Source organism: Rhinichthys klamathensis, unplaced genomic scaffold (assembly GCF_029890125.1).
Source record: "Rhinichthys klamathensis goyatoka isolate OS25496 unplaced genomic scaffold, OSU_Roscu_1.1 h1tg000582l_1, whole genome shotgun sequence".
NCBI lineage: Eukaryota > Metazoa > Chordata > Actinopteri > Cypriniformes > Leuciscidae > Rhinichthys > Rhinichthys klamathensis.
Window position 1 is genome coordinate 338,043 of NW_026607044.1, and position 17,717 is coordinate 355,759.

General features: G+C 39.4%; 1 protein-coding gene across 1 annotated transcript; it reads left to right on the forward strand.

Moving 5' to 3' along the window:
* Positions 1–130: 130 nt before the first annotated feature.
* Positions 131–12,991, forward strand: zdhhc3b (zinc finger DHHC-type palmitoyltransferase 3b). Its single transcript, XM_056240146.1, has 7 exons — positions 131–344; positions 3,549–3,886; positions 6,630–6,754; positions 7,648–7,744; positions 7,942–8,023; positions 8,174–8,304; positions 12,807–12,991. Exons 2-7 carry the CDS (start codon positions 3,578–3,580, stop codon positions 12,963–12,965), a joined length of 903 nt encoding a protein of 300 aa, XP_056096121.1. The 5' UTR covers positions 131–344; positions 3,549–3,577; the 3' UTR covers positions 12,966–12,991.
* The last annotated feature ends 4,726 nt before the right edge of the window (positions 12,992–17,717 follow it).

Consider the following 17,717-nt stretch of genomic DNA (forward strand, 5'->3'; position numbering starts at 1 on the left):
CACACAAACGCGCGTTTAAAACGCCCAAAAAATAAAAAATTAACCAAGCTAGCTTTAATATTGAATTATTTTTCAGCGACTTTTATTTTATAATATTGTGGAGCGGATGTGCCGAGTCGGACTATGTTGGGTGTGTGACGCCAGTGGCAGTAACCGAAACTTCCTGGTTGTCGCGCCTCACCTGACGAAACTGGAGCAATAATTTACACAAAAACACAATTATTCTGCTCATTTATACAACACATGAACATTACATCACTACATCAAATCATCTGTGTGTAAGCGGAGAGAGAACTCATCATTTAAAGCTCAGTCACGCGCTGCTGGAGGAGCCACAGGACACGGTGAGGTTTTGTATTGTAATTTTCTTTAAACTGGCTCTGCATTTTATCCACAAATGTATATTTTTCAGGTCTCCTCTCGGGTTGTAGTTTCAAGAATTAGTTGGTACGATATCTAACAGCCCTGTCAAATATTAAGAATTAAAAATCAGGGATTTTGTTGGATTTAGGTTATAAATATAATTTATTATAATATTATAATCAACCATGTATATATGGTTATTTTTTGTTTTTTGGAATGTTATTATTTATTCTTTTAAGCCTGTCTGGATATATTTTACATTTAATTTGATTTATTTAGGGTTTATATATATATATATATATATATATATATATATATATATATCCTAAATAAATAAAATAAAATATAAAATATATATATTTTTTATATTTTATTTAGTTTTTTTGTATTTATGTTTATATTTTATTTTATTCATTAAGGCATAGAAATATATGTACCCAAGATGCATTGCAATCAGATCACTATATTTGACACGCACAGTATTGTAGTGATAGACATGAGTTGCAAAATTAATCAAATGACCTTATTTGGATCAGCCAATATGTTTTTGTACTGGTAGGTCCTCTTCTACATTTGTTTTAAATGATTGTGTCTAATCTTATTGTCCACATCAAATCACGTTAAAGTCAGCATGAAACAGAAATTGCGATCGTCTTTTCTTCCCTATTGTGACGTATATCCGAGTGAAACGCTTCTGGAACAAGAACAAATGTGGGCGGGGCTTGATTTTGTCTGTGAGGAATTGATTGGATGGTTCTGGTTTGCTATTGGTGGATCTCGTATGAGTGACAGGTTGACCCGCCCACATCATCAGAGAAGAGAAGAGATGCCGCAAGAGGGAGAAGTTATTCTGATTCAAGAGGCACATGAATTAATCAAAATAATGATGTCCACGGATAAATCATTTAGAATAAACACTGCAATATTCCATTAAAAAAAATTGTCGATTTTGATTTCATGGTGCCTTTAAATAGCTTTTCTGAGTAGTCTTTCTATTTTAGATTAGCTGGCAGTGCATCCTCTGCATTCAAATGTCTGACGAAGGTCACATGAACGAAATACTGTAATGTGTGTGAAAGCTGATCGCAGAAGGTCATGTGTTCGATTCTCAGGGAAACCATAAACTGATCAAATGTACATCTTAAAGGGATAGTTCACCCAAAAATGAAAATTATCCCATGATTTACTCACCCTGAAGCCATCCTAGGTGTATATGACACTCTTCTTTCAGACGAATACAATCAGAGTTATATTAAAAATGTCCTGACTCTTCCCATATTTATAATGGGAGTGAATGGCTGTTTCTGTTTTGAAGTCCATAAAAGTGCATCTATCCATCATAAAAGTGCATCTGACCATCATAAAAGTGCATCTATCCATGATAAAAGTGCATCTATCCATGATAAAAGTGCATCTATCCATCATAAACGCTCATCTATTCATCATAAACGCTCATCTATCCATCATAAACGCTCATCTATCCATGATAAAAGTGCATCTATCCATGATAAAAGTGCATCTATCCATGATAAAAGTGCATCTATCCATGATAAAAGTGCATCTATCCATCATAAAAGTGCACCTATCCATCATAAAAGTGCATCTATCCATCATAAAAGTGCATCTATCCATCATAAATGCTCATCTATTCATCATAAATGCTCATCTATCCATCATAAAAGCTCATCTATTCATCATAAATGCTCATCTATCCATCATAAAAGTGCTTCTATCCAGGATAAAAGTGCATCTATCCATCATAAAAGTGCACCTATCCATCATAAAAGTGCATCTATCCATCATAAAAGTGCATCTATCCATCATAAAAGTGCATCTATCCATCATAAGTGCACCTATCCATCATAAAAGTGCATCTAGTGCATCTATCCATCATAAAAGTGCATCTATCCATCATAAAAGTGCATCTATCCATCATAAACGCTCATCTATCCATCATAAACGCTCATCTATCCATCATAAAAGTGCATCTATCCATCATAAAAGTGCATCTATCCATCATAAAAGTGCATCTATCCATCATAAACGCTCATCTATCCATCATAAACGCTCATCTATCCATCATAAAAGCTCATCTATCCATGATAAAAGTGCATCTATCCATGATAAAAGTGCATCTATCCATCATAAAAGTGCATCCATCATAAAAGTGCATCTATCCATCATAAAAGTGCATCTATTCATCATAAAAGCGCATCTGTCCTTCATAAAAGTGCATCTATCCATCATAAACGCTCATCTATTCATCATTAAAGTGCATCTATCCATCATAAAAGTGCATCTATTCATCATAAAAGTGCATCTATCCATCATAAAAGCTCATCTATCCATCATAAAAGTGCATCTATCCATCATAAATGCTCATCTATTCATCATAAACGCTCATCTATCCATCATAAACGCTTATCTATCCATGATAAAAGTGCATCTATCCATGATAAAAGTGCATCTATCCATCATAAAAGTGCATCTATTCATCATTAAAGTGCATCTATCCATCATAAAAGTGCATCTATCCATCATAAAAGTGCATCTATCCATCATAAAAGTGCATCTATCCATCATAAAAGTGCGTCTATCCATGATAAAAGTGCATCTGTCCATCATAAAAGTGCGTCTGTCCATCATAAAAGTGCGTCTGTCCATGATAAAAGTGCGTCTATCCATCATAAAAGTGCGTCTATACATCATAAAAGGGCATCTATCCATGATAAAAGTGCATCTGTCCATCATAAAAGTGCATCTATCCATCATAAAAGTGCGTCTATCCATCATAAAAGTGCATCTGTCCATCATAAAAGTGCATCTGTCCATCATAAAAGTGCATCTGTCCATCATAAAAGTGCATCTGTCCATCATAAAAGTGCACTTAGATGCACTTTTATGGACTTCAAAACACAAACGGCCATTAACTGCCATTATAAAGCTGGGAAGAGTCAGGGCATTTTTTTATATAAATCTGATTGTATTCGTCTGAAAGAAGAATGTCATATACACCTAGGATGGCTTCAGGGAGAGTAAATCAGGGGCTAATTTTCATTTTTAGGTGAACTATCCCTTTAAATGCAATGCGAGTCATTTTGGAAACCCATCTGCAAAATGCGTGCCGTGACTGTGATGTGTGTCAGCCTACATGTTTTCACGTTTGTGTTTCTGTGTCTCTGGAGGAGGATGTGGGAGCTTCCCGTCGGGAAGGATGAAGAGTTCCCCAGCTAACCGCAGTCGGGACATCGAGCGCCAGGCCGGATACCTGCGCCCGGAGCACTGCACCCCCCCGCCTCCGCGCTCACACTCCCCCCACGACATGTGGTTCATCCGGGACGGCTGCGGCATCGTGTGCGGCGTGATCACGTGGATGCTGGTCTTCTACGCCGAGTTCGTGGTCGTGTTCGTGATGCTGCTGCCGGTGAAGAACCTGGCGTACAGCATCTTTAACGGTGCCGTGTTTAACGGGCTCGCTTTCCTCGCGCTGGCGTCACACTTCAGAGCCATGTGCACCGACCCGGTGAGTGACACCGCAGTATCCAGACCCGTTCACACCAAGAACGATAACTACAATCATATCAGTTTAATAATGAATCAGTTCGCCTTTGGCTAAGCCACGCCCTAGAATGTAGATTGACCAATCACAGCGCAGCCAAGAACGAGCTCCCACAGAGGTCCGACACTTTTTCACAGCGCTCCATTGACTTTAACACGGGCGTCTCATGTTTTTGTTCTCGGCCGGCTATTACCGTCGTAGTTTTATCTAAAATATGGTTAAGCGTTGTGCCTGGGGCATTTGTAACACAGATACGCGTTTCCCAGAGAGGTTGGAGGGGGGTGTCCGTTTTTTTCCCTTCCCAAAACCGAAGTCAAATCCTGACAAGTGTCGTCTAGCACACGCTGCTAATAAATACAACGCTATACTCGCGTAGTCCGTTTGCTTTGTAATAACGATTATCCGGTTGTTAAGTCGTGACGTAACCACTCTCCGATAATACTGTTTCCGGGTCCAAAGGCCGGGTCCTCTCTACCTACCTACCGCTTTCGCCCGAGTTTTAACGTGTTCCCGTGTTGTTTAAATAGATCGGAGTTAAAAAACAAGTGACATTCAACTGTCATTCTACCGCTTTCCCTGTGACGAGAAAGATAAGAGAAAATGGCTGCAGTTGATAAGGTAAGTTACAAATCTTAAACGAATGAAGAAACTTTGGCGCCAGTGGGTGCTATCCCTTAATCCCTAGTAACACCCACTGGCACTGAAGCGAAAAAAGCCCTTAAGAAAAGGGTTTATTTAGTCTAGGATCTGGAGTGGACGAGCGGAGCGCTTGGGCCCGGAAGAGGCTAAACGTCACGCGTGACGTCAGACTTAACAACCGAATGAAGTGAATAGAGACCTCCAGCTTTGCATGAACAGTGTTGCTCCTGGATATTGTTAGTCCCAGCCTCCGTCTCCATTAGTAGGATATGCGCTGGGTCATTTGTTGACTGTGACCGGTGTGCTTTTGCCTCTGTTTGGATGCCTGGTTGTTCCTTGCATTTGTCGTGAATATAGCCTTCGAGCGTATATTGCAGCCGCTTTTGCCTACTTCTATCGGACACTTTATTTGCTGCTTTATAAAAGTTTGATAAAATGTCAGCAGGAAGAGCTGTCACAGCATAAGCCATGTTGATACCAGAGCCCAGATGAAGTTTGTTTGTCGGATGTAGCAACAGTAACTAAGAGGGGGCGGGGCTTAGCCAAAGGCGAATTATTAACCCTTTAGAACCGGCTGTGTCATCGCCGAGACATACCAGCAAGCTGTATTCATTTTACCATAACTCTTCAACCGTTTGCACTATCATAACCATTCAAACTGCCCCTGACAGTAGACAGCATGCGCTTTTCGGCAATATAGGCCTATGGCTTATTACTAGCCTGGATGCCAGCCCGAACCCCAGCAGAAGGGATGATTTTTAATGAAACTTGGGAGGCGGATGGCCGTTACTCTTTCACGTATCTTAGCATGTGGTGTGTGTGTGCCTATGAATACATGCATGTGTATGTGTGCGTGTATGAAAAAAAGTGTCCTAAATGAAAACTGTGCAACCCAATGTCACAAAAAAGACGGTATATTGTACATTTTTCAACTTTAAAGTGTTAGTTTCTTTCGTTCGTGATTTTTCTCTTTTTTTTCTAAATAAAAATCAGTACATTTATTCTCGTTTTTTTTTTGTTTTTTTTTTGTCTATTTAAATTCTATTTACAAATTCACCACACACAATAATGGTCAATAACTGTAATTTGTTGAAATCTAATCTTTTTCTGAAAAAGATGACACCTTGTACATGAAGATGGCACATTGTTTTAGAATTTTACAGTCAAAAAATAAAAATGTGAGAAAAACACCTATTTTACCTTCAGGTTCTGAAGGGTTAAAGGCGTGGTATAATGCCCTTTTCAAAAGATGTAAAATAAATCTCTGATGTCCCCAGAGTGTGTATGTGAAGTTTTAGCTCAAAATACCCCACAGATATTTGTATATAGCATGTTAAAATTGTCACTTTTTGAGTGTGAGCAAAAACACTCTGTTTTGTGTCTGGCCCTTTAAATGCAAATGAGCTGCAGCTCTCAGCACAGGGGGCGGAGCTTCAACAGCTTATGTCCTTTTACCTCACACACACATGCACTGAAAATTTCAAAAACTTTGAGCCTTTTATGTTCAAACCGGAATCAGATAAAGATGGAGACTCAAGAGACTCATATTCTGTCTTGATCATCTATAAACTGTGTTCCCGGGGGCGGGGTTTATGTAAATTTTAGGGTTAGTGATGTCACTAACCCGGGAGGAAGCTCGTGTAGTTCTTCCAGCCGTTTGTTGTAGTCCTTAAAAAGTAATTTCTTTAAAAGCAAATCTCTCCCTTTGCTTTGAACTTTGAGCGTTGTAACTTTGCAGATGTTGTTTATGCTCAAACAGCAACATTACACACTAGCTAAAGTTAGAAAAGGGAAATCATAATCAACCACCCCTTTAAATTAAAAATGATTGTAGGGCTGCACAATTTGGCTCAAAATATATCAATATGACTTTTTAAATAATGATAGCAATAATATTAATAACTAAAAAAAAAAAAAAAAAATTGCAGTAGAAAAATCTTTAATTTTATTGTAAAATAAAAAAGTATTTCAGTAAATAATATAATAATTAAAATATTTTTATTTTACAGTACAACTATAAAATTACAATACTAATGTTTATGACTCGTTCCTCTTCCTCTGGGTTTAGGGAGCCGTTCCAAAGGGAAACGCCACTAAAGAGTTCATCGAGAGTCTGCAGCTTAAGCCTGGTCAGGTGGTGTACAAGTGCCCCAAATGCTGCAGCATCAAACCTGACAGAGCACATCACTGCAGGTGACAACACACACACACACTCATATACACACACATACACACACACTCTCTCACAAACACACACTCACACAAACGCACACTGTCTCACTCACTGACTCAATCACACACACACACACACACACACACACACACACACACACACACACACACACACACACACACACACACACACACACACACTCACACACACTCTCACACACTCACACACACACTCACATAAACACCCACTAACACACACTCGTATGCTTACTCTCTCTCTCACACACACACACACATGCTCTCTCTTTCACACACACACACTCTTACACAAACAAACACTCAAATAAACACACACACAAACACCTACTAACACACACTTGTACACTTCCACTCACACACACACTCTCTCTCTCTCTCACACACACCCACACACATTCTCTCTCACACACAGACACTCACACACTGTCTCTCTCACTCACACACAGACACTCATATACACACACACACACGCACACACACACTCTCACTCACTCACTCACACACACACACAATTTCACTCACTCACACAAACACAGACTCACATAAACACCCACAAACACACACTTGTACGCTTACACTCTCTCTCACACCCACTCACACACACGTTCTCTCTCTCTCTCGCTCACACACACACGTTCTCTCTCTCTCTCTCTCGCTCACACACACACACACACGCTCTCTCTCGCTCTCACACACACATACACACTCTCTCTTACACATAGACACTTACACTCTCTCTCTCTCTCTCTCTCACTCACTCACTCAGTCGCTCACACACACACACAGCATCAATAACTACATGTTCACTGCTAGTGCAAGAAACCACGACCGTGACCTTAAACTTAGAGAGAGTTTCCCGTGTTTGCTCCGTCTAGTGTGTGTAAGCGCTGCATCAAGAAGATGGACCATCACTGCCCCTGGGTCAACAACTGTGTGGGAGAGAACAACCAAAAATACTTTGTGCTTTTCACCGTGAGTTTCATCACAACTACTCACAAAACACACCAATATAAATCATTATGATTTGTGCTTGGTTTTGTGCCATGGTTGTCACGGTACCAAAATTTCAGAAGTCTGAAAACTGAACGTATAAAAAAAAAAATTCTAAATATGAATAAAAACTGTAATAGCATATAAATAATCTGTACTGTTTCCTCTCTCGTCTCCAGATGTACATTGCTTTGATTTCCCTTCATGCTCTCATGATGGTAGCTTTACATTTTGTCTTCTGTTTTGAAGAAGACTGGGCAAGTAAGTGTTTGTCTCTGCATCATGGCCTAAGTTTGTATGTTCCCTCAGAGTGCTGCTCAATGATTGGCTGTTTGTGTTGTAACGGAGCTCTCTGATTCGTCCATGAGTTTAGAGCTTCCTGTATTGATCGTTCCTGTTTCCTGTCCTCAGAGTGCAGTTCCTTCTCTCCTCCGGCGACCGTCATCCTCCTCATCCTCCTGTGCTTCGAGGGTCTGCTCTTCCTCATCTTCACCTCTGTGATGTTCGGGACGCAGGTGCACTCCATCTGCAACGACGAGACCGTAAGTGACACTTATGGGTATTATTATCATAACTGAAACTTAAAGTGCCCCTATTCTGCTTTTTTAGTTATTCCCTTTCATGTAGTGTGTAATAAAGCTGTTTGTGAATGTAAAAGCTCTGCAAAGTTTTAAAGATCAAAGTGCACAATATTGTCTCTTAAAAGAAAGAATCGATTCTGAACTGCCTGAAACGAGTCGTCAGTAATTTCAGTCTCACTTCCTGTTGCATACCTATGTAACAATGTAACAAATTTGCATAATGGCCGTCTATGGTTTTCATTGGCTGCCGGCGAACAGCGTCTCTTAGCCCCGCCCTCAAACACTTGTTGTAGCTGAACCTGTGTAGGCGTGTTACTAATTTGCATAATGGTCTTGATTGGCTGAACAGCGTCTCTTAGCCCCGCCCTCAAACACTGTAGTTGTAGCTGAACCTGTGTAGGCATGTAACTAATTTGCATTATGGTCTTGATTGGCTGAACAGCGTCTCTTAGCTCCGCCCTCAAACACTGTAGTTGTAGCTGAACCTGTGCAGGTTTTTAACTAATTTGCGTAATGGTCTTGATTGGCTGAACAGCGTCTCTTAGCCCCGCCCTCAAACACTGTAATTGTAGTTGAACCTGTGTAGGCATGTAACTAATTTGCATAATGGTCTTGATTGGCTGAACAGCGTCTCTTAGCCCCGCCCTCAAACACTGTAGTTGTAGCTGAACCTGTGTAGTGGTGTAACTAATTTGCATAATGGTCTTGATTGGCTGAACAGCGTCTCTTAGCCCCGCCCTCAAACACTGTAGTTGTAGCTGAACATGTTTAGGTTTGTAACTAATTTGCATTATGGTCTTGATTGGCTGAACAGCGTCTCTTAGCCCCGCCCTCAAACACTGTAGTTGCAATGTTGTTTTCGTCAACGATGACGATAACGAAATGATTTTGTTGACGCATTTTTTTTTTATGACGATAACGTGACGATGACTAGCTAAAAATGGCTCTAAGGTGACTAAAACATGACGAGACGTTTTCGAGTTTTCGTTGACAAGACGAGACGGAACGAAAATGACTATAAGTCTGACGTTCGCAATGCATGTCATTTCTGCCTATTTTGCGTGAAATCTGTCTGTTTTGAGCTAAAAAAAAAGTATCAGCAATGCTGCCGCTTCCTATTATTGTTTTGGGTACCCATGCCGCGCGCGCACCAGATTCCACACAACAACACACCTGCGGCTGCGGCTAGTCACTCACCACACATCTTCAAAGGACCTTGGTGGTCGGAAACGACGAGATGATTTATGGACATACTTTCAGTTTCAGGATAATCCAGCGGTTCTCAAAGTGTGGGGCGCGCCCCACTGGCGTGACAGGTCTCCTCCAAAACGGGAGGAAATTTTCCGTTTTATGCCTTTTTATCTTTATTCGTTCATGGCGAGTCCGCATCGTCAAATTCATCTTTGCAGCGACACCGAAAACACCAGTTTATTAATAAACAATTAAATGTCTCCTTGCTATTTTTTTACACATTCGTAATCATAATCGTTCTTTGTGGCAAGCTTTATGCGTGCGGTCGTGCGCTTGAGTGCGGCTATAACGCTCAATATCCCGTATAGCCTATTTAAGTAGGCTAATTAAATTAATATAAAGAAGCGATTTGTCCACGAATGGCTTAAATGAACAACTACTAGTCGACTAGAATAAAAACTTTAGTCGGAGGCAGCTCTTATTCCACATATTCTCGAACCAGCAGGCCATTCTGTGTTGAGCGCGCGACCCTGAGCTGAATGAGCGAGCGGGGGGGATATTCAGAAATGCGCTCTCCGCTCACATGCTCTGATCGGAACAAAGGAATATTAAAGTAATTATCATTAGTTTATATCTTATACACTGCCCATACACTACCCATCATTTTAATCCCAAATCAAACACAGTATTATGTCTATTTTATCCATTTAAAAAAATATATATATCACGTTTTTAAGTAGGCGAAAGGCAGAGAGCTGTGTGTATTCTTCTTCCCTTTGCCACATCATATCTCTGTGAGATGGGCTTTTCTGCTGTTTCAGTTTCACTGAAAACAAAGTAGAAATTGTGCAATTCAAAACAGGCTCATTGCAGCCACTAATGCAGGGATAAATAGACCTGTCTTGCCAAATGGATTTATATTCTTTTCTATTTTTAACAGATTGCAAAGTGGCACTTTTATTTCTTTTCTATGTTTGAAATTGATACCAATTTTGACACAGCCGCATTTTATTTTCTCTATTTTGTAAAGACTTTTTTTTTTTTTTTTTTTACTAAAATTGACTAAAACTTGACTAAAACCTTTTTTTGTTTTCGTCGACTAAAACTTGACTAAAACTATTACGTTTTTAAGTGACTAAAATGTGACTAAAACTAAAAAGCATTTTCGTCCAAAAGACTAAGACTAAGACTAAAACTAAAAGGGCTGCCAAAAACAACACTGTGTAGTTGTAGCTGAACCTGTGTAGGTTTGTAACTAATTTGCATAATGGTCTTGATTGGCTGAACAGCGTCTCTTAGCCCCGCCCTCAAACACTGTAGTTGTAGCTAAAACCTGTGTAGGCGTGTAACTAATTTGCATAATGGTCTTGATTGGCTGAACAGCGTCTCTTAGCCCCGCCCTCAAACACTAGTTGTAGCTGAACATGTTTAGGTTTGTAACTAATTTGCATTATGGTCTTGATTGGCTGAACAGCGTCTCTTAGCTCCGCCCTCAAACACTGTAGTTGTAGCTGAACCGGTGTAGGCGTGTAACTAATTTGCATAATGGTCTTGATTGGCTGAACAGCGTCTCTTAGCTCCGCCCTAAAACACTGTAGTTGTAGCTGAACCTGTGTAGGTTTGTAACTAATTTGCATAATGGTCTTGATTGGCTGAACAGCGTCTCTTAGCCCCGCCCTCAAACACTGTAGTTGTAGCTGAACCTGTGTAGGCATGTAACTAATTTGCATAATGGTCTTGATTGGCTGAACACCGTCTCTTAGCTCCGCCCTAAAACACTTTAGTTGTAGCTGAACCTGTGTAGGCGTGTAACTAATTTGCATAATGGTCTTGATTGGCTGAACAGCGTCTCTTAGCTCCGCCCTAAAACACTGTAGTTGTAGCTGAACCTGTGTAGGCGTGTAACTAGTTTGCATAATGGTCTTGATTGGCTGAACAGCGTCTCTTAGCTCCGCCCTCAAACACTGTAGTTGTAGCTGAACCTGTGTAGGCGTGTAACTAATTTGCATAATGGTCTTGATTGGCTGAACAGCGTCTCTTAGCCCCGCCCTCAAACACTGTAGTTGTAGCTGAACCTGTGTAGGCGTGTAACTAATTTGCATAATGGTCTTGATTGGCTGAACAGCGTCTCTTAGCCCCGCCCTCAAACACTGTAGTTGTAGCTAAAACCTGTGTAGGCGTGTTACTAATTTGCATAATGGTCTTGATTGGCTGAACAGCGTCTCTTAGCCCCGCCCTCAAACACTGTAGTTGTAGCTGAACCTGTGTAGGCGTGTTACTAATTTGCATAATGGTCTTGATTGGCTGAACAGCGTCTCTTAGCTCCGCCCTCAAACACTAGTCTATCTGAGACTGGGAGAGTTTGGTTCGTGTCGTTCGTGTCGAGAAGACGCTGTTTTCTGCTGACAAAGCAAATCCACTGTGATGAGTTTGATACGGTAAAACCCACGCCATCGTTACTGTTCGTATCACTGTGATCAAGAGCTGAGATTCAGATATGATAATGAGCGTTTGGTTTCTGACCAATCAGAGCAGAGCAGCTCTCAGAAAGGCGGGGTTTAGAGAGACTGAATCCTTGTTTGAAGCGTTTCAGACACTGAGAAAAGAGCCGAAAGTTAATATTATGAGAAAATTAAATTGTCTTTGACCTTGGATGCATGTAAACCTGACCAAAACATTCAAATTAAAATGAAGAAATTTTTTTAATAAAACTATAATAGTATATCAATGATACTAAAATAAGAAATAAAATAATGTCTCATGAATCTAATTTTGTGAAATTTAAATAGTAATTTTAGTATCAGTGACGTTCAGATGAATGTTTTTATTTTTATGTTTCTGTTTTCATTTTAATAAGTCATTTTGTTGTGTTTTTGTAATTTTTAGTGTTTTTTTTTTATATGTTTGTTTTTTATTCGTTGTTTTACTCACTTTAGTACATCAAGTTAAACTAAAAAATGATAAATGTTTGTTTAGGTTTTATTTTATTTAAAGTAACAAAAATCATCTTATTTAAAATAACCCTGAATTTTTTTTAACCCATTTATGATGTGACCAAACATGTCATTGAATAAACATCTCTTTCTTTCTCCATCTTCCACTTTTTTCGAGATCAGCGAATCTCATTGTATTAACTTGTGAATATGACACAGATATCAGTCCATGATATGAGAAGAAGGGTTTGTCGTCTTTCTTGCCTTGATCAGCCGTATTATTAGATGGATTAGAAGATTGAACCTGAACATTGAAATAATTGAAACTGTGGTTCGCAGGGAATCGAGCAGCTGAAGAAAGAAGAGCGAAGATGGGCCAAAAGGTCCAAGTGGATGAACATGAAGGTGGTGTTCGGTCACCCGCTCTCTCTCTCCTGGCTCAGTCCGTTCGCCACGCCGGATCACGGGAAAGCCAATCTCTACCAGTACGTGGTGTGAGACGCCGAGCACAACCTCTCTACACACACACACACACATCTCTCTGCTTTTAACTCTGTCTGCTCTGGAAGATCTCAGTGTTTAGTGGCTTCTTCGCACTCATAGACTCTCGGTTAGGACCAGTCCCACACTGTGACCCACATCATGAGATTCTGCAGCCGTTTGAGGAGGTTTTAGAGGCCTTGACCTTGATGACACCTCATCACCAGCCGTGGCGAATAGCTGAAGCGTTTCTCGGTGATCTCCTGATTTGATTGACAGATGCCGTTATATCCGCTCATGTTGTCCTCGAGCCTTGAGGAATCTGTTGTTGCCAAATTTGATTTCATTACGAAGAATCTCCTGACGCTTTTTTCCTTTCCTGATCAACACACATTCATCATTTGCATAACACTAATGAAAGCACGTCCGCAAAATCCTCTTGTTTTCTTTTGCTTTGTGACTATTTTCATGATAATTAAATGCATTTAACCCTTAGATTTACATTATTGTGATTTATTTTTTTATTTCTGTTATTCTCATTCTCAGTGGTGATTCTCTGAACTGAATTACATTAAAAAAAACATACATGCAATAAAAGCTCAAATTATATATACAATATATATATACACATTGATAAAAAAATATATTTTCATTTTTTTTGCATGTACATTTTTTATTAATCTTGAAAATGATGTCAACTCATCTTGCCTGATTCTTGATGCTAAACATTTTTTCTGTTGATTTTGGAGTGAAATATGATGTTTTGCTGACAGATTCATGGGGTTAATGTCATGTCCTCATGAACGCAGTCGCTCGTTGCCGGCGTAGAGAAAGCTGTGCGACTATAATACACTGTTTGCAATACTTCTATGGGTTCTCGCTGTCTTCAGGCGGTGGTGCTCATGGGTTCCCCACCGTACGGTGTCACTACAGTGTTTGAGCGAGAGCTTGATCTTCCTGAATCCAGATGGCTGCTGTCTTTGTCCCTCAGGTTCACATGATGAAATCAATCCAGTTTCTCTTCCAAATCCAGCTCAGACCATCAGATATTCATCTCGTCTTCATATTCTGCAGCCTCCAACGCTTTCACACCAGAGACTGACAGCTTTAGACGTCCCTGAGATCTTTTCAGGGCTTTTTCTGTCTTAAACAGAATTGCGTTTTGAATGCGCAGGAAAATTTACGACTGAAAGTTCATTGGGTTTCGATGCATTGAGGTGTTGGATCAGTATTTCCCGTCTGCTCGCGAGTAACGCTTTCTACGGGTCTTTATTAACGTTCTTCATAATCACTGCTGTTCAACGATCGACATTTCTATTTTTTATTTTCTTTGCACAATCTTTTGCCTGTCTTTTTTTAAAATCTGTGCTTTATGTTGTGCATGTATTTTAAATATATCAATATCTTAATGCAGTTTTGGTTTGCTTTCACTTTGAAAGTCAGTTCAATAAATTTCTCTTTCTGTTGTTTTTCATTGCTGTGTTTTTCCTCTGTCGTCTTTTGATGATTTCTGAGCGTGTAACGCATTATAAGTAATGTGCATTAAGTAATCGGATTACTTTTGGGATGTAATGAGTAAAGTAGTGCATTACTTTATACATTTTTCACAATATTGGAGCATTGAGGTAATGCACGCTATTTTTTAACGTAACTATTTTGCTTATTTTTAAATTAACTAAGTAATTGAAATGTAGTCACTTGTGCACTCATGCATGCACAGGAACAGATAAAATGTACAAAAGTAAAAAAAACGTGTTACTTTCAACTTTCAATAAAACGTTTTACAGTATAGACCTTATGTAGCCACGCCCCTTTTCCGCGCTGAGCTCATTGTCTTTTGACTTCCGGTCTGTATTTTCACAGCGATCTTGCATAGTTATGAAAGAAGGGCTCGTTAAAAAAATTCCCAAGGTCCATTTGTTAAGACATAGGCCTATGCTTTACAATGCTTATCATAAACATTACAGTCCTCATGATAACTTTCGTTAACTCTACAACAAGTAAATCAACTTCACCAGCTAATTACTCCTGGACAGCGATGCCATAGAAATATACAGAGCGACCGCAAAAACGGAAGTTCAAAGACAATATTCTAAAGATGGCGGCGCCCTCGTTTCTCTGGTGCATAAGGTCTATAATAACCTGTAATGTTAAAGTCCCCCTGTGGTGAAAATCCAGCGTTTAATGTTGTTTATGTGTCTATGTGGTGGTTTTAATACGCTTTAAGACAAACCATGTGTAAGTTCATAAGTCGACAGCATTGCTGAGTATTTTCTGCTTAAAACTGCAGTGAACCAAAGACAGTCTCAAAAACACGGTTTGAAATCGCTGGTGTTTCTGACGTCACAAACTACCTTAACCAATCAGATCAACGTGTGATCGTCCACGAGTGGATCTCTGAGCTGAGGGAGTGAGTGGAGGCGGGCCTCATTTGCATATTCATAGAACCGCGAATACTAAATGAGGCAAGGGTGTCGAGTTACATTCAAGCTATTTTAAGGCATTTTTTTCAAGGAAAAAACGTTTAAATATGTCATTTTGGTGATCAAAGATGAGTTTTAATTGGTTAAATTATTGACTACAGGGGGACTGTAATACAAACTGCAGGTGTATGTTATATAGGCAATGTTGTTGAATGCATAACTGCTATAAACACTTGCAAACAAAAGTAACTAAGTAATGTAGTTTGATACTTTTCAGGGAGTAATGATATTGCAACACATTACTTTTAAAAGTAACTTTCCACAACACTGTGTATGAGGAATAAAATCTACAGATTCAAACTTGTAAAATGATCTGATCCTGAAACTGATGTAAATCCGCTCAGCTCAGAAGCGCACACACACATTTTCTGTCCACACACACATGCTGTAAACACAGAAAGAATCGGCACAACACACACTTTATAGCGGTTTAATGATTCACGGTTTGATGAGTTTACAGACCTCTAGTTTGTCCATTAAATAATAAAACTATTTACACATTTATAAGTGTGGCCTTATTTTTATACAGTGACTGTAGCACATGAAGGAGAGACAGATCTTATTACAAGATGGTTGAGTTCATTTCCATTCATTTGAAATCAAAGTCAAAGATTTACACACGTTTGGTCCCCAATGATACAGTATCTAACGCCAAATATGACAATCATGATAATGACACAGAAGGAATGCCCGCATATAAGGCAACTTATTCATATTTTAATAATCTATATTTCGCATCTCAAATACTACGTGCTATATAGAAACAAGTGTCACTTTGGCCTTGATTCAGCATTAACCCATTAACAATTATTAGTCTGTTTGCATCATTATAACTAGGGGTGTCAATTATTTTGCTCTGACAACAATTTGATTTACAAAATTAAGTGATGCATCGAAAACAAATGTGCTCTACTCTTCTCAGCCGACTATTACATTCTGCAGTGGATGCATTGAATGTTCATCATCAGAAACACCCCTAATTATAACCATATGAAACATCATTTGCATGTAATGTGCTCGTTAAAGTTATACGTACGATTAAACACAGAATGTTCTCAACATTAAACACAGAAACGGCATCACATTGCCAGGGACTTTATAACGTCGCGTTATGTTTGGTGTTTTTGCGCAACGAATGGACGTGTGTAACATGTTTATTTGATTAATATCTATATTTAGCTGCTCTACGAGTGTCCGGGTTCATGCGGCCAACCGAGACCACAGGAAGAACTAGTTATTCACAGTCTGAAGTACAAGACCTGGTCCTTCAGTCCCCTAATCACACACACACACACACACACACACACATGCTCAAACCGCTGGAAGACCCGTAAACCAGATCACCTGATCTAGGCGGTTTGAAACAAACAAACAAAACAAAGCCTCCATTTGCTTTCTTAATACACGCTACTGATCTCATTGCGCACGTTATTACAAGAAAAGTGTTCACTTGGAAATGTAATATGTGATTATTAGGGGTGTAACAATATATCGTGTCACGATTTTTCGCAATACAAAAATACAGCAATGTATATTGTGGATAGTTCACCCAAAACAAAAAGTACTGTGAGAGAAACTGTGTTCGAGTTTACAGAGTTTTTGTGTCAGAACTACATTAAACTACTATATAATGTTGAATATATTGTATAATAAAGCAATGGGGGAATATGTGTGTGTCCTGATAATGTCAAATGTCTGATGTCACCAGTAAAAAGTGGCCGACATTATTTTAAATATATCTAGTCAGTGAAAGAGTTCAAGCATATTTGTCTAAAATAATTCTGTATTTCCAGCTTCAGAATCATGAATATTGTTATTCTGGTGTCTCTATTGTCCTGTGCTTTGGGTTTCAGCACTGAGTCCAAGACTATTCATTTACACACACAATGCAACACTAAATTTAGCATTTTAATCAACGGTAATATTTTTGTTAACGTTTTATTATATGCCTAGGAGTAACGATTCGCAATAATATGTAATCGTGACATGAGGGCATCGTTACACCGCTAGTGATGACACGGGTCTGACAGCAAGCACTGGCTCTGATCCGGTCTTGCATCCTCCTGGTGAGTCTCGTGTGTGTGTGTGTGAGTGAAGAAGGGCCTGAAGAACAGGTTTGGGTTGGTGTTCATTCACACGGCTACAGGAAGTGTCTTTGCTCTCACATCACTGGATGTTTGCATGCATAAGATATGTGGCATATATTTCGGAATAGCATCTTCCGGTGAAGGATGTACAATGCCGAGGTTTGCTGTTATTATTGCCACACGCGGCGCTCACAGTGCTG

What these genes read in the sequence shown, in the direction of transcription:
- zdhhc3b (XM_056240146.1), top strand. Translation starts at nt 3,578, where the DNA reads ATGAAGAGTTCCCCAGCTAACCGCAGTCGGGACATCGAGCGCCAGGCC. An exon ending in GAGCCATGTGCACCGACCCG is followed by an intron (nt 3,887 to 6,629) that starts GTGAGTGACACC and finishes CTCTGGGTTTAG; the next exon opens with GGAGCCGTTCCAAAGGGAAA. An exon ending in CCATCTGCAACGACGAGACC is followed by an intron (nt 8,305 to 12,806) that starts GTAAGTGACACT and finishes TGTGGTTCGCAG; the next exon opens with GGAATCGAGCAGCTGAAGAA.